A 24539-nucleotide genomic window follows, 5' to 3' on the forward strand; every position below is an offset into this window, starting at 1 on the left:
TAAACATGCTGCTTCACCGGGGAGGAAAACAGATCTGAGCCATCACTGGATGATTTAAAGAAAAATGGATTCCCCCCACCATGCCATCATGCAGACGCAGCTCCGAGACAGGCGTGGGGTGCATTGTTCTAGCGTCGGGCTCTGCGGGCCAAGCCCGGGACCCAGGCCCCACACTGCAGCGGGGCGCGCCCGGGGGCGGGGCCCGGGCGGGGCGGGGCCCGGGAGGGGCGGGGCCAGTGACCACGCCCCCGGGGTTCCCGGAAGCGGCCAAGCCGAGCGTCCCGCGCCACCCGGGCCCCCGCAGCCCCTCGCGGGTCCCCGCGCGGCCATGGCGCGGGGCCTGGCGCGGAGTCTGGCGCGGAGCCTGGCGTGCTGGCTGAGCGGCGGCCTGCTGGTGTCAGGTGAGGTGTGCGTGGCGGAGGCCGGGCGGACGGTGACCCCCGGAGGGGGCCAGCCCCGATCGCGCCCCGCAAGGGAGCGTGCGGCGCGTGGGTCCGGCGGGGCCTGGGGCCGGCGCGGGGGAGGAGGGGCCGGGGGCGGACCCGCACCCCCATCTCGCTTTCCGAGGCTGGCGCAGAGCCTCCCTCGGGTGTGAGCAGCCCAGGCCCAGGTCCCCCCCGGCCGCCCCCGCCTGCCCGAGCGTCCCCGTGGTCCTCGCTTCCCCTCCCCGGACTCACTTCGGCCCCTCGGCGCCCCGACTCTGTGGCTTCTAATGGACCCGAGACCAGTGTGGCCGCGTCCGCCCGCGGAGCACTGCAGGCCCCCCATGCAAACAGCCCGGGGTCCCCACCTTTACTGGGGATGAGCTCTGCACCCCCCCGCTTACCTCTTCCCTGCCTGTCCGGCTGCTTGTACCTGCGACCCTTCTCTTTCTCAGCCGGCCAGCTTCCCTTCCCCACACTGAGACTCAGCAGCCAGCAGAGGCCAACTGGGTGAGTTGGCCTGTGAGTTTCTCTGCTGCTTTTATGGGCTTAGTGTTTCCTGTTCAAAAGCTTAAAGATAAGCGGTCACTCACACCTGTCATCCTAGCTACTCAGGAGGCTCATATCTGAGGATTGCTGTTCAAAGCCAGCCAGCACCCAAAGTCTGTGAGTCTCTTTAACGGGCAAAAGGCCAGAAGTGGAGTTCTGGCTCAAGTGGGAGAGCACCAGCCTTGAGTGAAAAAGCTCCCAGGCCCTGATTTCAAACTTCAATACCAGCACACGAGAGAGGGGGGGTGGGAGGGGAGAAAGAAGAGAGAGAAAGAGAAGAAAGGAATGAAAGAGAAAGCAAGCTTAGAACACCTGCCTTCGCTGAAGTCTTCCGGGTGTGACCTCCAGACTCATTCATTCAGTTGAACTGTCCCCCTCACTTCCTATTTGAGTATCTCTGCAGTCCCAGGCAGCTGCAATTCATGGATTCATTCCTCCAGTCTGGGCTCCACGTGCTTAAGCCAGAAAGAGGGTTAAACTTTGATTTCTCTGCATTAAGTATATAAAAAATCTAGAGCTTTATACATCTGAAATCCTCTTGCCCTGCCATAACCTATCCCTTCCTGAAACCAGATCAGCATGATCTTCCCTTCATTTCCCCGCCAGAAGGTTCTTCTCCTGGAGCTTGGAATGAAATCCAGCCTTCCTGGTGCATTAATGTCCCTCTCCCCCTCCCCCAGGGAGCTGTCATGGAAACCTAAGTATGGGGTGTGGGATTTTCTTGGGCCACCTTTTTGAGGAAAAGAGTTAAAAGTTTCCCTTCCTTTCCACAGCCCTAGTGATGGTACCACCTCCTGAAAATGTCAGAATCAACTCTGTTAATTTCAAGAACATTCTACAGTGGGAGCGGCCTGCTTTTGCCAAAGGGAATCTGACTTTCACAGCTCAGCAGAAAAGGTAGGTCCAGGGATTCTTGGCAGAAGAGTGCTGAAAGATGGTAACCCTGGGCCGGGTCGTTTGTGGAGGGAAGGGGCTGCTGTCACCCATGTGATCATGGAGTCTAGAAGGACCACCCCGCTGGCCTCCTTCTGTGCAGGAAATGCTTGAGATCAACTTTTCCTTTATATGATTTTTTTTTCTTTTTCTCTCCCCCCTTCCACCCCCAGTCCTGGGGCTTGCACTCAGCACCTGGGCACTGTCCCTGAGCTTAAGACGAGCACTCTACCACTTGAGCCACAGCACCACTTCCAGCTTATTCTGTTTATGTGGTACTACAGAATCGAAACCAGGGCTTCATGCATGCTAGACAAGCACTCTACCACTATATGATTTCTTGGGTTGGTTTATGGTTTTATGTGGGGGGGGAGGGGGGTTAGGCTTGAATTCAGGGCATCATACTCAGCCTTTTTGCTCAAGGCTGGCACTCTACCACTTGAACCACACCCAGTTCCAGCTTTGGGCTAGTTAATTAGAGCTAAGAGTCTCTCTCTCAGACTTTTCTGCCCAGGCTGGCTTCAAACCAAAAGCCTCAGATCTCAGCCTCCTGAATAGCTAGGATCAGAGGCATGAGCCTCTGATATGTTCTCAGACAAAAATGCTCCTGCTGTCACCATGTTACTAGACTAGCTTTGCTAAAAGTCCACCGTGTACAGATGGCAGCTGTTTAAGAAACCAGGCGGTCAAGAAGATCCTTGCTGTACCGCCATCCTACCACCACAGTCTGGTATCAGCCATGGGCCCCAGGGACTCAGTGATGCACACAGCAATGCCTTGTCACCATGCAGCTGGAAGACAGCTCCTAGCTGATCAAAGCTCTTGTATTACAGTAGAGCCTTGGAAGAAAGGGGACTGCTTTCACGACAGCTACCTGGGCAATGAATGGTCTGAACTCTCTCCTTGTCCTGCTCATCCATGTGTGTTTGCCAGCACCTGGTGATGGAAGTCCACACTAGGTTGCCAATGGCAGCAGGAGGCTCAAGGCCAATGTATGTAAACAATCTGCTTCTCAAGTGACTCAAGTAGGAAGGCAGATGAACACTCTCCTGGAAGGCAGGGGACGTTCCTTTCTTATCCCAATCACTCCGCCCTCTTTTTCATCCCGCTATTATTTGTACAAACATGCTCCAGGCTTGCAAAACCCAGGAAAAAGGAGGGAAAAAAGAGTAAGATAGTCCTTGACTAGATGTTGTTGAAGTATGTTTTGTTTTGTACTGCTGGTCCTGGGGTTTGAACTTTGGGCCTTGTGCTTGCTTGACTTACGTGCTCTGCTGGTGCTCTACCACTTAGTCATGCCACCAGCTCTGATTTTTTTTGTCGGATGTGGGGCTTGAACTCTGAGCCTGGGAGCTATCCCTGAGCTGTTCATCTCAAGGCAAGCGCTCTACCAATTGAGCCACAGTGCCACTTCCGGTTTTCTGGTCGTTTATTGGAGATAAGAGTCTCAGGGACTTTCCTGCCTGGGCTGGCTTTGAACCACAATCCTCAGATCTCAGCCTCCTAAGTAGCTAGGATTACAGGCATGAGCCAGTGGTACCTAGCTCCATCTCTGATTTTTGCTGGTTATTTAGAGATGGAAGTCTTCTGTACTTTTCTGTCTGGGCTGACTTCAAATTGTGATCCTCAGATCTCAGCCTCCTACATAGCTAGACTTATAGGTATGAGCCATCAGTGTCCTGCCTTAAGCATTTTTTTGTCTTTTCTTTTCTTTTTTTGTACTGGGGATCTAACACACTGGTTTGGGACCTCAGTCCTCAGATCTCAGCTTCCTAAAAGCTAGGATTCTTACAGAGGTGAAGCCCCAGTGCCCAGCTGATCATATCTTTTTTTTTAATTGACTTACATTAGTGTCAGGTTACAAGACTACAAAACTGTAACCACCAGGAATGCCGTCCACCTCTACCCTAATAATACCTCCTGATGGGGATTAGATTTCAACATGAGTGTGGAGGGGACCAGTGCCCCTCTTCCTTTTTGCTCTATACCTTCCTTGCTTTCTTGTCATGGTAACAGCGGTGCTGGGTCAGAGGAGCACACCCTCCAGATGAGCCGTCTCAGTGTCTGCATGAAGGTGTGGGATAGGAGGGGTGATTTGCTGAGAGTCAGTGCTGGGATCCGGGTCTTGTCTACATGGAACAACAGACAGAACATGGAACACACTGAAGAAAACCATATCCAGGCTGGGCACTTCCTTGGGGAAGAGAATGATTCTGAAAGATCTGGTTCATTCTTCCATGGTTCCATGAAAGGGTTGCTTTGAATTCAGTCTAAGCAGGTCATAGCATGAATATTTTTTGTGATTTTAATATGGAAATATCCAAAATTAGATGTAAAACAGGAAATGGTCATAGTGTATTTAATGGGAAATTTTAAAAACAAACAGTAATGGAAAAGAAAAACTAAAAGAAAAGTAATTGCAAAAGACCTCCAGCGATACCATGTTTCAACCAGCTGATGCATTCCCTTAAATACAAGAAGTGACTCGATGTGATGCTGAAAAACAGGAGTGATCACCGTGAGAAAACCCACTTAATGAATGATCCTTGGATCTTCCATGAACCGGGATGTAAGGCAGCCATGACGAGGTGATGGATGCCAGAATGCTCTTGGTATACTAAGTGGAAATTCTTTGATCTCAATGACCTCAGTGATCCATTAGAAACTTCTTGCAACGCTCTGGATATGACTGAGAATGCATTGGGTTATGATATATTCCTTCAGATTCTGAAGGCCTAGAAACTGAGTGTAAGTGGGCAGATTCCTAGTCCTTCTATGCCTGATCCCCTCAGCTCCATTAAGGCTGCTTTGTTTTTTCTTAATCACTTTTACCATCATCGCTCCTTCTGAGGGCAGCCAGATTTGCCTTGGCACCTGGGCAGGCACAGTGGAAAACCAGTCAGACAGCCTCCTCCCTTAAAGGAAGACAGCCTGCACATTTCAAATTGTTGTGGTTGTTTTCCCAGAATAATAATAGTGCTAGTCATTTCTAGGAAGTCTTATTCTAGTTCATCTGTGGTTAACACACTCCTAGATCATGCCGTGTGTGTACTGCTTTGAGAGGGACTGAGTTTGAATGAAAGTAGATTACACGCATGTATGGAAATATTCCCCATGAAACTCTTTTGCACTATTAATATATGCTAATAGAGAAAAAGAAATCGATGCTGGAGGAAGCTTTCTTGGTCAGGTGTATTTAATACTTAACCCATTTGGGGAGACATAGGAGCTTGTTAGACCCTTAAACACTGAGAAGTTATGTTATGGACACATCTGTTTTTGTGTTTTAGTTCCATTTACCCTTATTTAGCCATGGGACGAATTCATTTTGAAATGCCTTATGAAATCCAAGGATCATTAAGAGCTCAGGTAACAGTTTGGAAGGTGCTGTGTATTAATAAATTGTGTGTCCTATTCACCAATGTTTAAGAATTTTTAATTTTAAGAATTTTAATTTTAAGAATTTGTGGGGCATTTTAGCATATACCTAGAATCCTAGCAATAGAGAAGATGAGGAGGAAGATTACAAATTTGAGGCCAGCCTGGATTATAGTCTTTCTTTTTTTCTCATTATCCTCTGTTAGTCTTTGGTAGCAGAGGAAATAAAGCACCATTCAATCTCAGAGACAGAAGTTAGAACCCATTTTGTATATGTGTGTGCCGGGACTGGGGCCTCTCTTGCTTAAGGCTAGCATCCTACCACTTGAGCCATACCTCTCCTTCCAGCTTGCTGGTGATTAATTAGAAATGAGAGTCCTAAGGACCTTTTCTGCCTGGGCTGGCTTCAAACCATGATCTTTAGAGCTCAGCCTCCTGAGTAGCTGGGATTAGGGGTGTGAGCTACCAGCACCTAGCTAGCACACTTACGATTTTGTTTTTCTGATTGTCTAGTTACCAGGGATCCCAGAATGTATGCAAGAGTACCGTCTCGACACAGTGTGATTTCGTCAGCCTTTCCAAGTATGGCAATTACACATTGAGAGTCAGGGCTGAATTTGCAAATGAACATTCAAAGTGGGTGGACATCCCCTTCTCTCCTATGGATGACAGTAAGCCATTTTGTTTTCCATTTTGTTGAGTGTCATCATCTTATCCTTTTTTATTTTCATGTTTGTGGATACATTAACAAAACTTTTCAGAACCCACAGTAGACAGCCTTGTTCAAGGGGCTAAGGGAAAATAACAGTCTAGATTTAAACAGATCCTCATAGATGAGGTTTGGAGATATAGCTCTGGTTATGGAGTGCCTTCCTATAGCAATCACAAGGCCCTGAGTTCAAATTCCCGGCACTGCATTTAAGAAGTCCAGAGCTGGACGCCAGTGACTCATGATTAGCTTCTGAGGAAGCTAAGATCTGAGGATCATAGTTTAAAGACAGCGTGGACAGAAAAGTCCTACAGAATCTTATCTCCAGTTGATGAGTAAAAATGCTAACTGGAGGCTTGACTCAAGCATTGGAGTACCAGCTGTGAGTAAAAATGCCACCAAGAGTGCAAGGCCCAGAATTTAATCCCTAACACACACACACACACACACACACACACACACACAGCCAGAAATTCATTGGTGAGACAGGAAAGGATACACATATCATCAATAAAAATAAGTAAATAAAAATTTGATAATTTGAATATGAGGTAATAATGGGAAGGAGCTGGGATGAGGGCTATTTATGAGAAGAATGGGAAGATTTCAGGTGATAGTTTTCTGGAAGTCAATTTGGAAGGTCAACTAACAAATGCAACCTCAAAAGACAAAAGAATAAAAGAAAAAGACACAGAGAGGCCAGAAAAAGAAAGGCAGGCAGAAAGCTAGGCCAGAGGAAGGGCAGGGAAGATCAGCTGATGGCAGGTATGTGAAGTCAGGCTTGTGGGTAAGCTGGAAAGAAGGTTTCCAGGTTAGGTCCAAACTAACTTGTTTGTACCTCCATCTAGTAACAGATAGATGGGTGATTCAGGGTTACGAGGGTCTATAGCCCTTCAAGGAGTATTCACAGAAAAACCTACAAAAGAAATGTCTCACTGGATTATGTAATGAAATTGAAGTCTCATAAGATATGATGTTGGATTTTCAAGTCTTTCCTTTGATTCTGACAAATAAACACAGAGCTGATTTAAAAAAAAAAAATGTCTCAGGGTGGGAAGGTGGCTCAGTGGTAGAGTGCTTGCCTTGCATGCATGAGGCCCTGGGTTCAATTCCTCAGCACCACATAGGCAGAAAAAGCCAGAAGTGGCACTGTGGCTCAAGTGGTAGAGCGCTAGCCTTGAGCTGAAGAGCTGAGGGACAGCGCCCAGGCCCAGAGTTCAGGCCTTGTGACCGACAAAAAGAAAGAAAGGAAAGACAAGGAAAGAAAGGAAGAAGGGAGGGAGGGAGAGAGGGAGGGAAAGAAGGAAGGAAGGAAGGAAGGAGAGAAGAAGAGAAGGAGAGGAGAAAAGAAATAAATGTCTCAAGCTGGGCTCCTGTGGATCATGCCTGTAATCCTAGCTACTGAGGAAACAGAGACCTGAGTATCATGGTTCAAAGACTAGTCTTGAATAGAAAAGCCAAGCAAGAGCTCAAGGTCCTAAGGTCAAGCCCTAGTACACACACACACACACACACACACACATACACACACACGCCCTAGTACACACACACACACACACACACACACCCTTTTAGGTTCCACCTAGCACAATTCCCTTAGAAACAGATTAAGCAGCCTATTAGAAAGTCAATGGCTGAGAAAAGATTCCAACCCAGAAATCTGTTCCACCTAGCAACACACACACACACACACACACACACACACACACACACACACACACACACACACACACACACACACACACACACACACACACACACACACACACTTTTAGGTTCCACCTAGCACAATTCCCTTAGAAACAGAGTAAGCAGCCTATTAGAAAGTCAATGGCTGAGAAAAGATTCCAACCCAGAAATCTGACTCTGTTCTTAGTACCTCTGTCTTACATTGGATACTTGCCTCGACATATTTATATATCTTTTTTTTTTTTTTTTGGTCCGGTTGTGGGGCCTGAACTCTGGGCCTGGGCGCTGTCCCTCAGCTCTTCAGCTCAAGGCTAGTGCCCTACCACTTGAGCCACAGCGCCACTTCTGGCTTTTTTCTTTTTGCTTATGTGGTGCTGAGGAATCGAACCCAGGGCCTCATGCATGCAAGGCAAGCGCTCTACCACTGAGCCAACTTCCCAGCCCCAATATTTATATATCTTAATGACAGGAAAGTGCTTTGTGATAGCATAAGGAATCTCTTTGTGCTTGTTTTGGGAAACTATCAAGTGTTCTTGGTCTGATTTCAGACCAGCACATTAGAATGGTAGAAGTAGATCCATATGCAGACCATCAAAAAGTAATTGTGGCCAGAGAAGAATACAAGATAGCCATTTATTATTCTTTCTGTTATAATTGAGCACTTAGTATGTGCTAGGCACATGCATTGTGTGTGTGTGTGTGTGTGTGTGTGCCAGTGCCAGTGCCAATGCCAATACTAGGACTTAAATTCAGTGCCTCATGCTGTCCCTTAGCTTTTTCACCCAAGGTTGGAGCTCTACCACTTGAGCCACACCTCCACTTCTGGCTCTTTGCTAGTTACTTAGAGAAGAGTCCTAGAGATTTATCTGCCTGGGCTACCTTTGAACCATAGTCGTTACTTGACAGCCTCCTAAGTATTTAGGATTGCAGGCATGAGCCACCAGGGCCTGGCCTCCAGCTAATTCTTAGTGTTGCAACAACAGTAGCCAATAAGGAGCCCCCTGCTCTCAGGGAGTTCATATTCTAGTGAGAAGACCAACAGTAACATATTGGGTACCTATCAGATGATAGGTAGTGACTATAGCCATCAAGGAAATGAACACAGAGTGACAGGACAGGAAGAAAAGGCATTCTTTCCTAAGTTCAGTGTCTCTGAAGAGGTGGCCTTTGAACAGAGGATCCAAATAAAGTTAAGGAGCCAACTGCAGGAATACCTGGGAAAAGAAATGTTGGAAAAATAGATATGTTATATCTTGAACTGTAACCATTGAAAGGAATGAAAAACCCTCCTATACCCATCTGTAGCTTTCAATCCAAAACAGGAAAGAAAATACAAGACAACAGAAAAGCAGAGAAAAAAGAGGAAAGCAAGAAACAAATAAAATGAAAAAATGTAAAGCAGTCTAGGCAGGCATATACATACCTGGAGTCCCAGTATTTGGTAGGCTGAGACAGGAAGATTATGAATGTAGCCCAACCTGAGCTACTTAGAAAAAGCTGGCCTCAAAAAGAAAAAAAAAGTCATCTATACAAACAATACAAAATGATATTGTTGGAGTAGTTCTAAATACATTATAAATTTCAATAAAACATAAACTTGGTTAATAAAAATAACGGGGGGGGCCAGTCATGGGGCTTGAACTCTGGGCTTGGGCACTGTCCCTCAGCTCTTCAGCTTAAGGCTAGCACTCTACCACTGAGCCACAGTGCCACTTCTGGTTTTCTGGTGGTTTATTGGAGATTAGAGTCTCATGGACTTTTCTGCCAAGGCTGGCTTTGAACCGTGATCCTCAGATCTCAGCCTCCTGAGTGCCATTCAGGTCACTTACTGTCTGGTACAAACATGAAAAGTTAATGTCCAAGTTTTGAAAATGTGACTTTTGATTCTGTTTGCTTTCTTCTTATTTAGCCCTCCTTGGGCCTCCTGGAATCCATATAGAAGCCATTGCAGATTCTTTACACATACATTTCTCAGCCCCCCAAGTTGACAATGAACCTGGACCATGGACCATAAAGGACTTTTATCCCTCATTGGCTTACAAGGTGCAATACTGGAAAAATGCAAGTGAGGAGAAGGTGAGTTTGGGGTGATCACATGCATTTCCAACGTAGGTACCCATGTTTTTTGTGTGGTTGCTTCTGGGTTTTGTTGTTGTTAGCTTTGTGTGTGTGTGTGTGTGTGTGTGTGTGTATGTGCGTACACACACGCTCACACATGCATCAGTACTATGGCTTGAGCTCAGGGCTTTACATTCTTGCTTAGCTTTTTCACTCAGAGCTGCAGCTCTACCACTTAAGCCACCACACCTCCTCTATCCACTTCAAGCTTTTTGCTCTTTAAATAGAGATGAAAGTTTCACAGATTCTTCCCAGGCTGACTTTGGGCCATAATTCTTGGATCTCAGCCTCCTGAGTAGCTAGGATCACATCATGAGCCACTAAGCTCTCTTGCTCAGTTTTGATAGGGCAGGATGAGAGAGAAGTCCAGGGTCCATCCAGGTAGAGGATTCCTCAGTGCCAGCACATGTGGTCCAGAGGGGCCTGGGGCCTGGTCCTGTCAAAGCCCGAAGCTTCCCAGAGGACGACTGGCCTCAGGCTCTCAGACCCCCATGGCAAACGCATGGAACAGACCTCGAGGGTGTGCTTGGGAACTGCCCTTGTCACAGAAGAGAAGCTGCGGGAGAAGCAGGGCTGAGTCAGCAGCGGGCCAGAGGAAGTTGGAGTCAGCTGAATCAGGTGATCTGAATGACTTCTGTTTTGTGGCATCAACCCCATAATAAGCAGTGCAGAGGAGCCAAACCCATTGCGGCCCCACCCCCGCCCACCCCCGCCCAAGTGTCACCTCTTACTCCACTTCCCCTGCTGCTCTCTTCTTCATGTGTGTGTGTGTGTGTGTGTGTGTGTGTACGCACATGTGAATGTGTGACAAGACACTGTCCCTAAGCTTTTTTTTTTTTTTTAATTCATGGCGAGTGCTCTACCAGTGAGCTACAGCGCCACTTCCTGCTTTTTTGCTAGTTGACTGGAAATGTCTCACAGACTTTCCTGCCCAAGCTGGCTTTGAACTGCAATTCAAAGATCTCAGCTTTCAGAGTAGCTAGTATTACAGATGTCACCAACCGGCATCCAGATGCATTTCTTACTCTTAACACGATATACTTAAAATCTTTTTTTTCTAGGTTGGTTGGTTGTTGATTTTGCCAGTCCCAGAACTTGAACTCAGGGCCTGAGCACCGTTCCTAAACTTCTTTTAGTCAAGGATAGCACTGTACCCTTTAAGCCATAATGCCACTTTGGGCTTTTTCTGTATATGTGGTACTGAGGAATCAAACCCAGGACTTCATGCATGCCAGGCAAGCGCTCTACCACTGAGACATTCCCAGCCCCTGCTGCTCTCTTCTAAAGGGACCAATTCTTGTGAAAGGATTGACTTGGAATCAAAATACCTTGCTGTAGCATTGTTCCTGTGGCTCTTGTCACATACATTTGTTTGTTTGGGTGGGTCCCTTACTGGGGCTTGGACTTAAGGCCTCTTGTTCCCCTTACCTCCACTACTGCTCTTTGCTGGTTAATTGGAGATAATAGTCTCACAGACTTTTCTACCTGTGCTAGCTTTGAACTGCCATCCTCAGCTCTCAGGCTTCTGTGTACCCAGGATTACAGGCGTGAGGCGCCAGTGCCCAGCTTCTCTCTGCTTCTAACACGAAGGCATATTGCTGCATCCTTAGACTAAGATGAGGGGCAAATGGGTGAACTGCTCCCTCACGCCTCTTTGTTTTTGTATTTTTTTAAAACTGTAATTGTACTGTTATTATTAAGTTGTTTTACAGAGGGGTTACCATTTCATAAGTACATGTCTTTTTTGGACAATGTCACCTCTTCCTTCACTTCCCCCAGATCCCCCTCCCCCCATCCCTGCCCACAAGTTGCATAGTTCCTTTTCCACATCATGTCTACTGAGCACCATGATTGCATTTGTTCACCTTTTCTCCCTCCCTTTCTGCATCCTCACTTCGCTCCTCCCCCCACAAAAAAAGACTTAAAAAGCTAGGGTTGGGGAGGTGGCTCAGTGGTAGAGCGCTTGCCTTGCATGCCTGAGGCCCTGGGTTCGATGCCTCAGCACCACATAAGCAAAACGAAAAAAAGCCGGAAGTGGCACTGTGGCTCAAGTGGTAGAGCACTAGCCTTGAGCTGAAGAGCTGAGGGACAGTGCCCAGGCCCAGAGTTCAGGCCCCACGACTGGACCCCCCCCCAAAAAAAAAGCTAAAACAAACAGCAGCACCTCCCTCTCACCTCGTTAGACAGCCACTAGTCCAGTTCATTAGGGATCTGAGTCATGGCCTCTTCAATACTCTTGCATTGGTGATTCGATTTCAACGAAGGCATTTGGAAGACACACATTTAAACCATAGCAGACAGAAAATCTTCACACAAAAGACAATTTTGCCTATAGCCAAGGCCCCAGGAAATGTGTCCCTGAAAAGCAATCTACAATGTCTAGTTTCATAACTACCCCTTAAGTCCAGGTGTCTCCACTAAGTCCTGGATCCAGAGATAAAATCCAGCTGCTACCCCCAGTGAGAAATATCACCTTCTAATTAAAGATCCAGTGCCATAACCACCTTGGCCGAGTGCCTCCTACCAAGCATCAAAAGCAAACCCTGTTTTATATTAAGCTTCTTAATATTTAGCTTCTTATCTAGAACACCCCCACAGCAAAGGTATCTGGTAACGTGCATTGGTTCTCTCACACTGCTCCACTGTGTGGAGGCCTCTGAGTTCCTGAAAAGGCCACTTGCTCATATTTATGGAACCAGACTAGTTCCTTAAACAATAGCATGAAGAACCTGTGGGAGTGGCATTTCTTGTGGTTTTTTTTTCTCTTTCCTTCCTTCCTCCCACCATCCCTCATTCCCTTCTTTCCTTCCTTTCTTCTATCCTCTTTCCTTTCCTTCTTTTCCTTCGTTCATTTGTTCCTTCCTTCCTTTTTGTGCCAATTCTGGAACTGTCAGGCCTTTGTGCTCTCTTTTGGCTTTTTGGCTCAAGGCTGAAGCTCTACCACTTGAGCCACACCTCCACTTCTGGCTTTTTGCTTCTTAATTGGAAATGAGTCTCACAGACATTTCTGCCCAATCAGGTTTGAACTGAGAGCCTCAGATTTCAGCTTCCTGAGTAGCTAAGATTACAAATCTCCAACACCCTGCTGAGATTAACTTCTCATCTAGTGAAGAAATCCTAGCAAGTTGCCCATGCCGTCAGCTCTAAAGATAAGCAACTAATTATGAAAGTATTTTGTTTTTTAAAAGCCTGCACCTACTTTGTAAGCTCTTTCACTTCCCTGTGTTACCAGGAACTATTTACATTTCTCAAATTCAGAACTGTATCACTAATTATATTATCTTCGGTTTAAATTCAACCGAGATGACTTGGCCACTCTAGCCACCAGATCAGAGGCATACCCCAAGAACAGGATCCCCGAGGTTGGGGGACAATCTAGTCCCCCAAGCAGCCAGAATCTAAACTATATGTTTCATACAGAAAACAAAATCACAGCATTTTATTGTATTGCATGGCCGTTGTTGGTTGGTAAGACTGCTCTAACAAAATATCACCCTTGAGTCAACAACAGAAATGTGTTGTCTAACTTTCCTTGGGCCTGATTATCCAAGGTAAGGATGTCAGAAGGGCTCTGCTCCCTCTGTGCTTCCATGCCTTTTCTCCAGGGCTGGCTTGCCCAGAACCTGGGCATTTAGATTATAAAGCATTGCCCAACTCTGCCCTTCGCTTACCAAGGCATCCTTCTTGAGGGTCAGAACTTCCTGTAAACACACCACCATGCTGGCTTAGGGACCCACCCTCGAGACTCGTCTTTCTTGCCTTTGTAAAGATCCTATCTCCAAAGCTAGGCACCGGTGGCTCATGCCAGGAAGCTGAGCTCTGAGAACCATGGTTTGAAGCTAGCCTGAGCAGTGAGGTCGGTGAGACTTATCTTCGATTAACCAGCTAAAAGCCAGAGTGGAGCTGTGGCTTAAGTGGCAGAGGGTCAGCCTTGAGGGAAAAGGTAAGGGACAGTAAATATCCAGGCCCTGAGTTCAAGCCCCAGGACCCACACCAAAAAAAAAAAAAAGACTACCTCCACATAAGGTCATGTTTTACAGGTATCTGGTATTTAGACTTCAACGTACAGTTTTTCTGTGTGTATGCCAATCCTGGGTCTTGAACTCTGGCTGTCCCTGAGCTTCTGTGTTCAAGGTTAGTGCTCTGTGACTTGAACCACAGCTTTACTTCGAGCTTTTTAGTGGTTAATTGGAGATCAGATTTTTTTGGATTGGCTTCTAACTATGATCCTCAGATCTCAGCCTCCTGAGTAGCTAGGATTATAGGCATGAGGTGGCTCATCATTTGATTTTTTTATGAGATATAGTGCAATACATTAAAACTGGCTTATCTTTTTATTGGTGGTATTACAGGTTGAACTCAGGGACTTGTACTTGCTATTACTTGAATCATGCATGCCCTCAGCCCTTTCTGCCTAACTTTTTGTTTTAAATACATAAATGCTGGATCTGGCCTAGATAGCAGTCAGCCTCTTCAAGCTGCCCACATACCTAGGTGCATGGCACTGCATCCTGCAGTTGGGTGAGATTTGGGGGGCGGGGGGGTGTCCCTCACATTTATGCCCCGACTAGCCTGGGACCTCCGTCCTCCCAATTCTCACCTCCTAAGTAGCTTGGATTACAGTGGTGAGCCACTGACACCTGGGTTAAGACTAGTCTTTTTGTTTTTGTTTTAACGGCAAGTCTGAGGTTTTGTATATATTAGTAAAGCTTCAGAATTCAGGCATTGGTTGCCAGTGTGGCGGTCAGTCTTGCTGTTATCCCTGCAGTGGCGTCAGGATCTGAAACGAGCAGGGAGAGTAGCTGCTCTTGCCTATTTTGAGTCTGAAGCAGGAATGTTAACTGGTAATCATGAAAAAAAGGGAAATCAAAGAAACTGGGGAACCAATAGCTCATACCTGTAATCTAGTCTCTTGGGAGTCTGGGAATGGGAGGATCTTGAGTTGAGGCCAGCCTGAGCAGAAAAGTTCCTAAAACACTTTCTAAGCCTATAGCTAGATACAATGGTACACATTTGTCAATCCAAGCTGCCTAGGGGGCTGACACTGGGAAAATTGAAATTCCAGGCCAGCTCAAGCAAAATAAAAAATAAAATCTGCTTAGATTCCTTTTCCACAGAGGAACATGGCAGGGTGGTGTGCACCTAAGATCCTAGCGACCGTGGGAAGCATAGACTAAGTGTGCACCCTGGCAAGAGGTAAGATCCTATCCTAAAAGGAACCAAGAAAAACAGGGCTGAAGCAGCAGTATAGTGCCAGCCTTGCAAGCAAGCACAGGTCCTGAGTTCAAGCCCTCAAGACCAAAAATGAGGGGAAAAAAGTGAGGACTCTTCAGTGTTGTTATTGTGTTCTTTTCCACGTCCAACCAGATGCAAGTTACTTTTACACATGACTTTGAGGTCCTCAGAAACCTGGAGCCCCGGACAACTTACTGCATTCAAGTTCAAGGATTTGTTCCCAATAGAAACAAAACGGGGCTGTGGAGTGAGCCAGTCTGTAAGCGAACAGAGCACGGTAAGTGACATTCAGCTTGGAACAGACCCCACTGAGGGGCTCCTAGACATCCAGGGCCCGGCGTCAAACTCCAGCCCAGCTTAGGAATGGGCAGTCCCACCCCTAAATGGTGTCCAGCCCTGATTGGTCAGCTGCATGTCAGAGGCGCCGCCCCCTTCTGTGGCCTTTGCTCTCAAAGAGTCTGAAAGGAATTGTTGGCTATTGATTCATTCCACTTGTGCTTTCTCAGCTCCCTGAAGCAAGGCACACGGGGCCTCCTGGTACCATCCAGCAGAGCTTAAGCCCTCCCACGCCCCCATCACCCTCCCTAAATTCACTTTCCTTCTTGGGTGCACATGTCCAGTCTTTGTTTTTGTAAGGTTTTGGTTGTAGGTTGGGTTTTTGTGTGTGTGTGGAGGTACTGGGACTTGAACTCAGGGCTTGGGTACTGTCCTTTGCCTTCCTTTGCCTTTTATGCCTACAGCTGGTGCTCTACCACTTGAGCCACGCCTCCCCTTCTGGCTTTTTTTTGGGGGGGTGGTTCATTGGAGATAAGTGTCTTCTGGACTTTCCTGCCTGTGCTAGGTACAAACCAGTATCCTCCAGATCTCAGCCTCCTGAGTAGCTAGGATTATAGGTGACCCACTGCTGCCCACATCCTCAGTGCTTTCTTATGGGTCCCTCGGGACTCTGACTCATGTCATAGTATAGTCCTGCTAAAACATGAGTTGGAAGGATGGGTAAGAGTCTGGAACTTTCTCAACAGCTGAAATGTCAGCAGCCCGGGGGCTGCTCCAGCCAGCTTACCGCAGGATCCCACATTGACCAAGAAAACACAAGGTAGCTGAGTTCTCCTACATGCAGGGTGTGCCGTAGAGAGCAGCCCAGTTTCTCTCACTGAAGTGAGTCCTGGGGGAGCGGGGGGGGGGGAGGGAGAGTTCTCGCATGGCAGGACCCAGGCTTGGACATCAGAAGATCCCACAGCAGAAATGCACCATGTGGCTGAGGGAGGGGGGAGGGGGATGGCCAGCAGAGGATGCAGCAGGTCCATACGGACATGTCTGCTGGACATGTCCCCCAGCCAGCCCCCTTTCTAGGGTATAAGGCTCCCCCCCCAGCCAGCCCTCTCTCTAGGGTATAAGGCTCCCCCCCCCCAGCCAGCCCTCTCTCTCTGGTGTAAGGAGGGTCCCCGTGAGCCACACACTGACTGCCTGCACTCAGTGGACTTCCAGGAGGACTCAGCACTCAGTTCCAGTATTGTTTAGCGTCCTTCAATCTGAGGCAGCCAAGGGACAGTTGCTGTTTGCCCCATAAATAGTCCCTTTCAGATGAGACCCAGGCTGTGTTCTCTGGCCCCAGCTGGCACCAGATCCGCAGGCCTTGCTCATGAAGTGACAGACACTGGCCTGGGTAGGACAAGTGGCTAGGACTGCTGGAGAAGCAGCCTGGTGCTGAAGAAAGAGCTGAGGTCACAAATGGCCACAGTCAACTCTGTAGTAGAATTAAAGCAAGTGAAAATACTTGATTCAGGGCTGGGAAGGTGGCTCCGTGGTAGAGTGCTTGCCTTGCATGCATGAGGTCCTGGGTTCAAATCCTCAGCACCACATAAACAGAAAAAGCCAGAAGTGGCGTTGTGGCTCAAGTGGTAGAGTGCTAGCCTTGAGCTGAAGAGCTGAGGGACAGCACCCAGGCCCAGAGTTCAGGCCCCACGACTGACCAAAAAAAAAAAAAAAAAAAAAAAAACAGAATTCTTCAGTAGTAGAGGATCAGCCCTAGGTAGAGTAAGATAAGGGAGAATGCCTTGGCCCTGTGTTCAGGCCCCAGTACCAACACACACACACACACACACACTCAGTAATAATTGCATTAGGAGCCGTTGAGTTCCATTTATGCACAGGAACAGACCACACACACACACACACACACACACACACACACACACACACACTCAGTAATAATTGCATTAGGAGCCGTTGAGTTCCATTTATGCACAGGAACAGACCCCCCCACACACACACACACACACTCAGTAATAATTGCATTAGGAGCCGTTGAGTTCCATTTATGCACAGGAACAGACCAGATTTTTTTTTTTGACAGTGCTGTGGTTTTGAACTCAGGACCCTGCATTTGCTAGACAGATGCTCTACCACTTACACCATATGCTTCACCTCCCTTTTTATCTTTTGAATAAGGTCTTGCATTTCTGTCCTGTGATCCTCAGCCTGGCCTGTGATCCTCCCATTTATACCTCCCATTTATAGCTGAGATGACAGCGCTCACTGCTGTGTCCAGATTTCTATTGGTTAAGGGGTTCTTGAGAATCTCTTGTCCAGGCTAGCCTCTAACCTCAGTCTTCCTGATCCCTGCCTCTGCCAGCACATGACTGGGTATCTCAAAGGAAGACTGACTGTAAGGAGGTCAGGAGGGAAAGCAAGCGGGTCAGGGAAGTGAAAAACTGACAAATTTCAGGTAACTATCATTGCCGTTAGACCACGTGAATCTGCCACCTGTGTGTATCAGTCAGGCACGTCTAGTCTCCCAGATCATTCACGGCACATTTTTTTTTTTGAAGTCCTGGGGCTTGAACTCAGGGCCTGGATGCTGTCTCTGAGCCTCTTTGTGCTCCAGGCTAGCACTCTACCACTTGAGCCACAGCTCCACTTTTGGCTTTTTCTGAGTAGTTTATTGGAGATAGGAGTCTCACAGACTTTTCTGCCCAGGCTAACTTCAGACTGTCATCCTCAGATCTCAGCCTCCTGGGTAGCTAGGCTTACAGGCGTGATTCACTGGCACCCAGGTTCGCCATACTTCTTAGAAGTTTCAAAAGAATGGCCCCCAAGTCCTGAGGAAGACACCCCTGGCTTGCAGGAGACATGTGTATCAGAGACAGGAAGGATCTGCTTTTGGAAGGCTCCCACCCCCTGCTTTTTTTTGTCGGTCATGGGGCCTGAACTCTGGGCCTGGGCGCTGTCCCTCAGCGCTTCAGCTCAAGGCTAGTGCTCTACCACTTGAGCCACAGCACCACTTCTGGCTTTTTCTGCTTATGTAGTGCTGAGGAATCGAACCCAGGGCCTCATGCATGCAAAGCAAACACCTTCCCAGCCCCTGGAAACTCTTTTTAGGAAAAAAAAAAACAAAACTTAGAGAATTTGGGCAGCTGGACCTCGTCTCAGGCTGCTAAAGGCCAACAGATGCTTAGTCATGCCACTTGGCACTGGGATTTATTTGGAGTCATCTGTCATGAGTTCTGTGTGACTTTTACTTGTTACCACTAAACTCTAGTGTCTGCATTTCCCTTGGGCTGTTTACCAACTCCGGTGCAAAAGTTCACCCAGAGCAGGCTGGCACAGTGTTACCCTGAAAGTAGGTGACATGCACCAGGATTTGTGTGTGTGGATGTGTGTGTGTGTGTGTGTGTGTGTGTGTGTGTGTGTCTGTCTGTCTGTCTGTCTGTGTGCATGAACGTATATTAGGGCTTGAACTTAGGGCCTAGGCACTGTCTCTTAGCTTTTTTGCTCAAGCTAGCACTCTACTACTTAAGCCACAGCTTCACATCTGGCTTTTTGGTAGTCAGTGAGTGATTCATGTATTTCCTAGGCTGGTCATAATCTTCAGAGCTGAGCCTCCTGGGCAGCCAGAATTACAGGCCTGAAGCACAGTAGCCAGCTTAGAATTCTTATCCTTTCATTCACTGTGAAACAGCCACTGTGTCAGAGGGCAGACTGAAGCAATAGGAAAGGAATGAAACTCACTGAGAAACCCTGAGTCCTCCTGACAGCTGTATTCATGGGACACTGTTTGGAATGAACTGTTTGGGGGTTTGGTTTCCAGAGATTACCATCCAATTGTGATGAGTACAATGGCTGTAAGATCTCTGTGACCCAAGCTTTAGAGAATCTCACCCAGTCCAATCTCCCCACAGAAACTCCACCCTGGTTAGTGGCCATCATCCTCATGGTGTCTGTCTCTGCGGGCTTCCTGGTGCTCACCGGCTGCTTTGCTTTGCTATGGTGCATTTACAAGAAAACGAAGTACACCTTCTCCCCTGGGAACACTCTTCCGCAGCACCTGAAAGAGGTAAGGGGGATGCAACAAGATGTTGATTCCAAAATGCCTGAAATGTTCCTGAAAACTCAAGGCTGCCTAGTTCTAGACAATAGGTTTTCCGGGAAAATATTAACTCACGTCTCACGTTCTAGTCCATTCCCATGTGTGTATTTTTAAAGGCTAGAGTCAGCCTTAAAGAAAGGAGACAGAGGTTTGTTCCAAAAGCCTTTCCTGAATCCGGACAGCTCCTTCCTTCTCTGGTCTCTGCCCAAAGCCTCACGTGATTGGGGAGCAGAGGTGATGGATCTGGGGCGGGAAGGTACACAGCAGCAGCCCTCAGGGTAGAGATGTAAGAAAGAAGCAGCTAGCCAGTGCCACCACAGAGCAGGAGGGAGAGAGTGGGAGGAAGAAAGGCATGCTCATTTAGGAATATCGGACTGAGAAACCCAGATCCTGGAGTGTACCTTAGCTTAAGGGATGCTATTTCTAAAGATTTAGAAAGAACTGCCAGGCACCAGTGGCTCAAACCTGTAATCCTACCTACTTTGGAGGCTGAGATCTGAGGATCATGGTTCAAAGCTAGCCCAGGCAGGAAAATCTATGAGACTTTCATCTCCAATTAACTACCGGAAACTTGGAAGTGGCCCTGTGGCTCAAAGTGGTAGAGCGCTAGCCTTGAGCAAAAGAGCTTAGGGACAGCACCCAGGCCTTGAGTTCAAGCTCCACAACCAACAACAACAACAAAAAAGAACAAAGAATGAAGCTACCTAAAGATCAGGACTGAAGAGGCCCTGAGAAATGAAATTCTAAATATAAAGTGGTCTCTTGAGTTCTGCTTCTGTGCCTTCAAATGAATGCAGATAACATATTTAATTTTTTTCTTCTGTGCTGAACTTGGAAACTTTTTTCACTATTCCCTACTCAAAATAGTCTTAACTACTATTTACATAGAATTTATATTGGATTGGATGGTATAGGTAATCTAGATAATTCAAAGTATTTAGCTGGAGGTACATTAGTTGTATGCAATTCTTTTCTTTAGCAGTATTAGGGATTGAACTCAGAGCCTCAAGCTTGCTAGGCATTTAATTTGAGCCACAGCCCTTTTGGGTTTTTTCTTCTTCTTTAGGGGAGTAGTAGAGGTGGGGGAGGGGTGCTGTACTGAGGTGCTGGGTGCTATCACTTAGCCTTTTCTACTCAAGGGTAGCACTCGATGACTTGAGCCACAGCTCCCGTTTCCGGCTTTCTAGTGCTTCATTGGAGATGAGAGTCTCAGGGACTTTCCTGACTAGGCTGGCTTAGATCTCAGCCTCCTGAATAGCTGGATTATAGTCATGAGCCACTGGCCCCCAGCTGGCATCTTACTCTCTGAGAAGTCAGGGGTTAGAAACCAACATGTGAATTGTGTAGCTGCCCCGTCCAAGCTACCGTTGTTGCCATTGGAGCCTCTGTCAGGCCTCCATGTGCTGGCTGAAGCCCTGCAGAACTCCAGTTACAGATTATTCCTGACGTAAATGCCAGCCTAGCCAGGAGGCGTCACTGTCCCTCCTAGAGTGCAAGGATTCCATGTCATCACCCGCTCCCAGGTGGCTAGTTGGTTTACCCTAGAAGTGCCATCATATCGGTGGGCTCAGCAGTGATCTGTGTCACAAGAGGCTGGGCATTCGGCAGGGGCTGGAGTGTGTCTGCCTAAGGGAGTGGAAGCCCCTGCTCTTAGGCCAAAGCAAAGCCGTTCATGAGCCTCTTGTGGCTGCACACAGAAGCCAGTGGGTGTGCATTGCGGCAGCCTCTCTGCTTGCTTGTGTCCTTTCTGTGCTGCACATTGTCAGTCGGACTTCCTGTGCACTCCAGAAATCTACACACTTGAAGCTGGCGCCCTTCCCTCTCCATGCCCTGCACAGGGCTCTTGTTCCCCACCTTCCAAGTTCTCCTTCTGCTATACCCACTCAGCAGCTCTGAGCCAGCTGAGCTCTGCCTGTGTTTGCAGAGCTGTGATCCGCACTTGATAGATGTGAGCCACCCTGGGAAGAACACAAGGTCTCACCCTGCTGTGGAAGGCATTTCCTGCAAAGCTGTGAGCTGTAACACCAGTGTTCTAGAGGGCATTTGGGTAGCCCAGGCAGCACCCACTACAGAAAAGAAAAGTGGTAGTTGGGACCATAGGCAAGTATTTCAGGACAGCTGGAACTTGCCAAGAGCACCAGGGAACCCCAAAGAATCAGTGGAGTATCCTGTGGAGGGGTGCTGATGCAAGCCACAGCTGGAGGAGGAAGAGCAAAGGGAGGCCCTTGGCTATGGGTGGGTGGTGTTCTGTTAACTGAGAACCCAGAGGAAACTTCAGTTATGCACCTGCTATTTTTGGCTGCTTGGCTTCCTCATCAAAGAAACTGACCAGACAGGGAAGAATACATGGCAAATCAAAGCCAGAACAAGTTTAGTAAAGGGGCCAGCTGGACTGAGCTCTTTCCTCCAAGGCTAGCAAGCTCACTCACGCTCTCTCTCTCTCTTCCCCTCTCTCCCTCCCTTCCTCTCTCTCTCTCTTTCTCTCTCTCTCTCTCTCCCTCTCTCCCCCTCTCCCTCTCCCTCCCCCTCCCTTCCTCCCTTCCCCCCCCATCTCTCTCTGTGTATGTGTGTGTATAGTTTTTATTTTTTGGCATGGGGATGCAGTACTAGGATTGAATTGAGAGTTTTGCATGCAGTAGGACAGTGCTCTGCCACTTGAGCCACACACTTTTTTTTTTTTTTTTTTTTTTTTTTTTAGGAAAACAGCAAAAAATGACTTCTTAGCACAGCAGAGTTACACCCCAAGGTGTGAGGTGGGCAGTTTAGTTAAACACCAATTGTATCAAGCTGCCCGAGTTTGGGGTTTTCTTATCCCAAATGGGTGACGTTACTAGGTAGAACAAAATTGAGGCCCTCCCTTTGTGGTTCTCCCAAAAAATGGTTTGATGGCTTTGTAATGGCTACCCAGGTAAGGGCATCAGACACCTGCCCTTTTTGAGAGGATGAAGGCCCGGTGCCTGGGCTTTTGACCCTCTTTGCTTGACCCAGTTTACACTACCAGTGGAAGTTAGACGCATCATTACTCCCCCAGGAGTTCCCAGTATTGACATGGGGCTTGGAGTCCATCAGGATGGACAGAGAGAGGCCATTATTATTTGTGTGTGCACACCATTATTACGCTATATTAAGAAGATGGTGAATTTGTCTAACTTGTCTTATGGTTCTGTCAGTTTTTATATACACTGAAACTTTGTTGCTATGCATATTTGTTTGTTTATATGTGAGTACTGGGCTTGAACTTGGCCTTATGTACTAGCTTGCCTTTTTTGTTCAGGGCTGGTGCTCTACTACTTGAGCCACACCTCCACTCCCAGCTTTATTTTTTTGTTCCAGTCCTTGGGCTTGAACTCAGAACCTAGGTGCTGTCCCTGAGCTTTTTGCTCAAGGCTAACACTCTACCACTTGAGCCACAGCTCCACTGCTGGCTTTTTGGTAGTTCATTGGAGATAAGAGTCTCACCAACTTTCCTGCCTGAACTGGCTTTTCAAACCCTGATTCCCAGATCTCAGCCTCCTGAGTGGCTAGGATTACAGCGCCCAGCTTATTTACAAGAATTCCATACAGAACTTCTCAAAAGAATTCGGGGTCCTGAACTTGTGAGAGGGGGGTGTTAATGTAGGCAGATGGGGTCAACATGAGCAGAGTAGAAGAAAGGCCCTGACTGACAAGATTCCAGTCTAAGACCCCTGATAGCCCAAATAGCAGACCAGTGATTAAGATGATGGCCCTAGCCGGGTGTGACAAATTAACATTAACATTAAATACTTGTAAGACCCAGAAAAAGAAATAGAACACTGATAATTAACTGTCCTTTCTTTTTTCTGCCACAGTTTTTGGGCCACCCTCATCACAGCACACGTCTGTTTTTCTCCTTTCCACTCTCTGATGAGAATGAAGTTTTCGACAAACTAAGTATCATTACAGAAGACTCAGAAAGCAGCAAGCAGAATCCTGGCGGCGGTGACAACCCGAGAACCCCGTCTGGGCCAGGACCTCCAGAGACAGTTTCCAAGGAAGAAACACTCTCAGCCAGTCTGGAAGATCCCACACCTCTCACATCGGCCCCAGAGGTGTGATCAGAGAGAGCTACTACCTGAGCACACTCCACTTCTATACATCTCAGCCTCGGGATTCGTTCACACAACCAAACAGCTAGTTTGAACGGCTCACATGACGGAAATGCTCTCATCTTGGGAACTCATTGCTTTATGAAGACTGATTTTTTTTTAATGGCCACTGAAAAACCATCTCTTATATTTATTAAACTATGAATTGCATCTTAAATGTGAGGAATATTTTAAATGAGAACTACGTGGGGTGTCAGCTAGGGACCTGGAAAACACCTCACCTTGAAAGTGGTCATCACCACACTGGATGGAACCAGACTTGTGGGGTTCTCAGGGAGGCTTTGAAAGGATTTCTGTTTCTGCCTGTGTGTATTTGCTGGACTGTCAGTGCTGTCTGAGATCTCTCCTCTCTCTCTGTCAGCTTTCTGTTGTTGCAACAAGATACCTGATATAAACAACTTCACAGGAGGAAAGGTTTCTTTGGCTCATGAGCTCAGAGGTTTCAATCTATGGTCCCTTGGCTTTGGGGTTGTGGCAGCGCACTACATTACCTCAACCTCATGGTGTCCAAGAAGAGAGGGAGTGGGGAGGGCTTGAGATCCAATATCCACTTCAATATCATCCTCCAATGAGCTAACTTCCACTCCTTTTTCTTTTTTTTTAATTAACTAGTAGGCAGTCTACTCATTGTCAGGGTGATGTATAGAGGGTTACAGTTACATAAGTAAGGTAGTGAGTACATTTAGTTATTTATTTATTTATTTTTGTCGCTCATTGGGCTTGAACTCTGGGCCTGAGCACTGTCCCTCAGCTCTTCAGCTCAAAGCAAGCACTCTACCACTTGAGCCACAGCGCCAGTTCCAGTTTTCTGAGTGGTTTATTGGAGATGAGTCTCTCAATGTACTCATTATCTTGCCCATATAATTGTAACCCCTCTGTACGGTATTTTCAGAAGAAAAAAAAAAAAGAATCTCACAGACTTTTCCTGCCCAAGCTGGCTTTGAACCTCGATCCTCCAATCTCAGCCTCCTAAGTAGCTAGGATTACAGATGTAAGCCACCAGCACCAGG

General features: G+C 47.4%; 1 protein-coding gene across 1 annotated transcript; it reads left to right on the forward strand.

The window, feature by feature from the left end:
- Nucleotides 1-263: 263 nt before the first annotated feature.
- Il10rb (interleukin 10 receptor subunit beta) lies at nucleotides 264-23927 on the forward strand. Its single transcript, XM_070030594.1, has 7 exons — nucleotides 264-401; nucleotides 1745-1868; nucleotides 5796-5953; nucleotides 9590-9756; nucleotides 15166-15310; nucleotides 19215-19369; nucleotides 23233-23927. The coding sequence occupies exons 1-7, from the start codon at nucleotides 329-331 to the stop codon at nucleotides 23476-23478; spliced, it is 1068 nt and encodes a 355-aa protein (XP_069886695.1). The 5' UTR covers nucleotides 264-328; the 3' UTR covers nucleotides 23479-23927.
- Nucleotides 23928-24539: the final 612 nt, after the last annotated feature.

Source organism: Dipodomys merriami, unplaced genomic scaffold (assembly GCF_024711535.1).
Source record: "Dipodomys merriami isolate MVZ:Mamm:240054 unplaced genomic scaffold, mDipMer1.0.p SCAF_2, whole genome shotgun sequence".
Lineage (NCBI taxonomy): Eukaryota > Metazoa > Chordata > Mammalia > Rodentia > Heteromyidae > Dipodomys > Dipodomys merriami.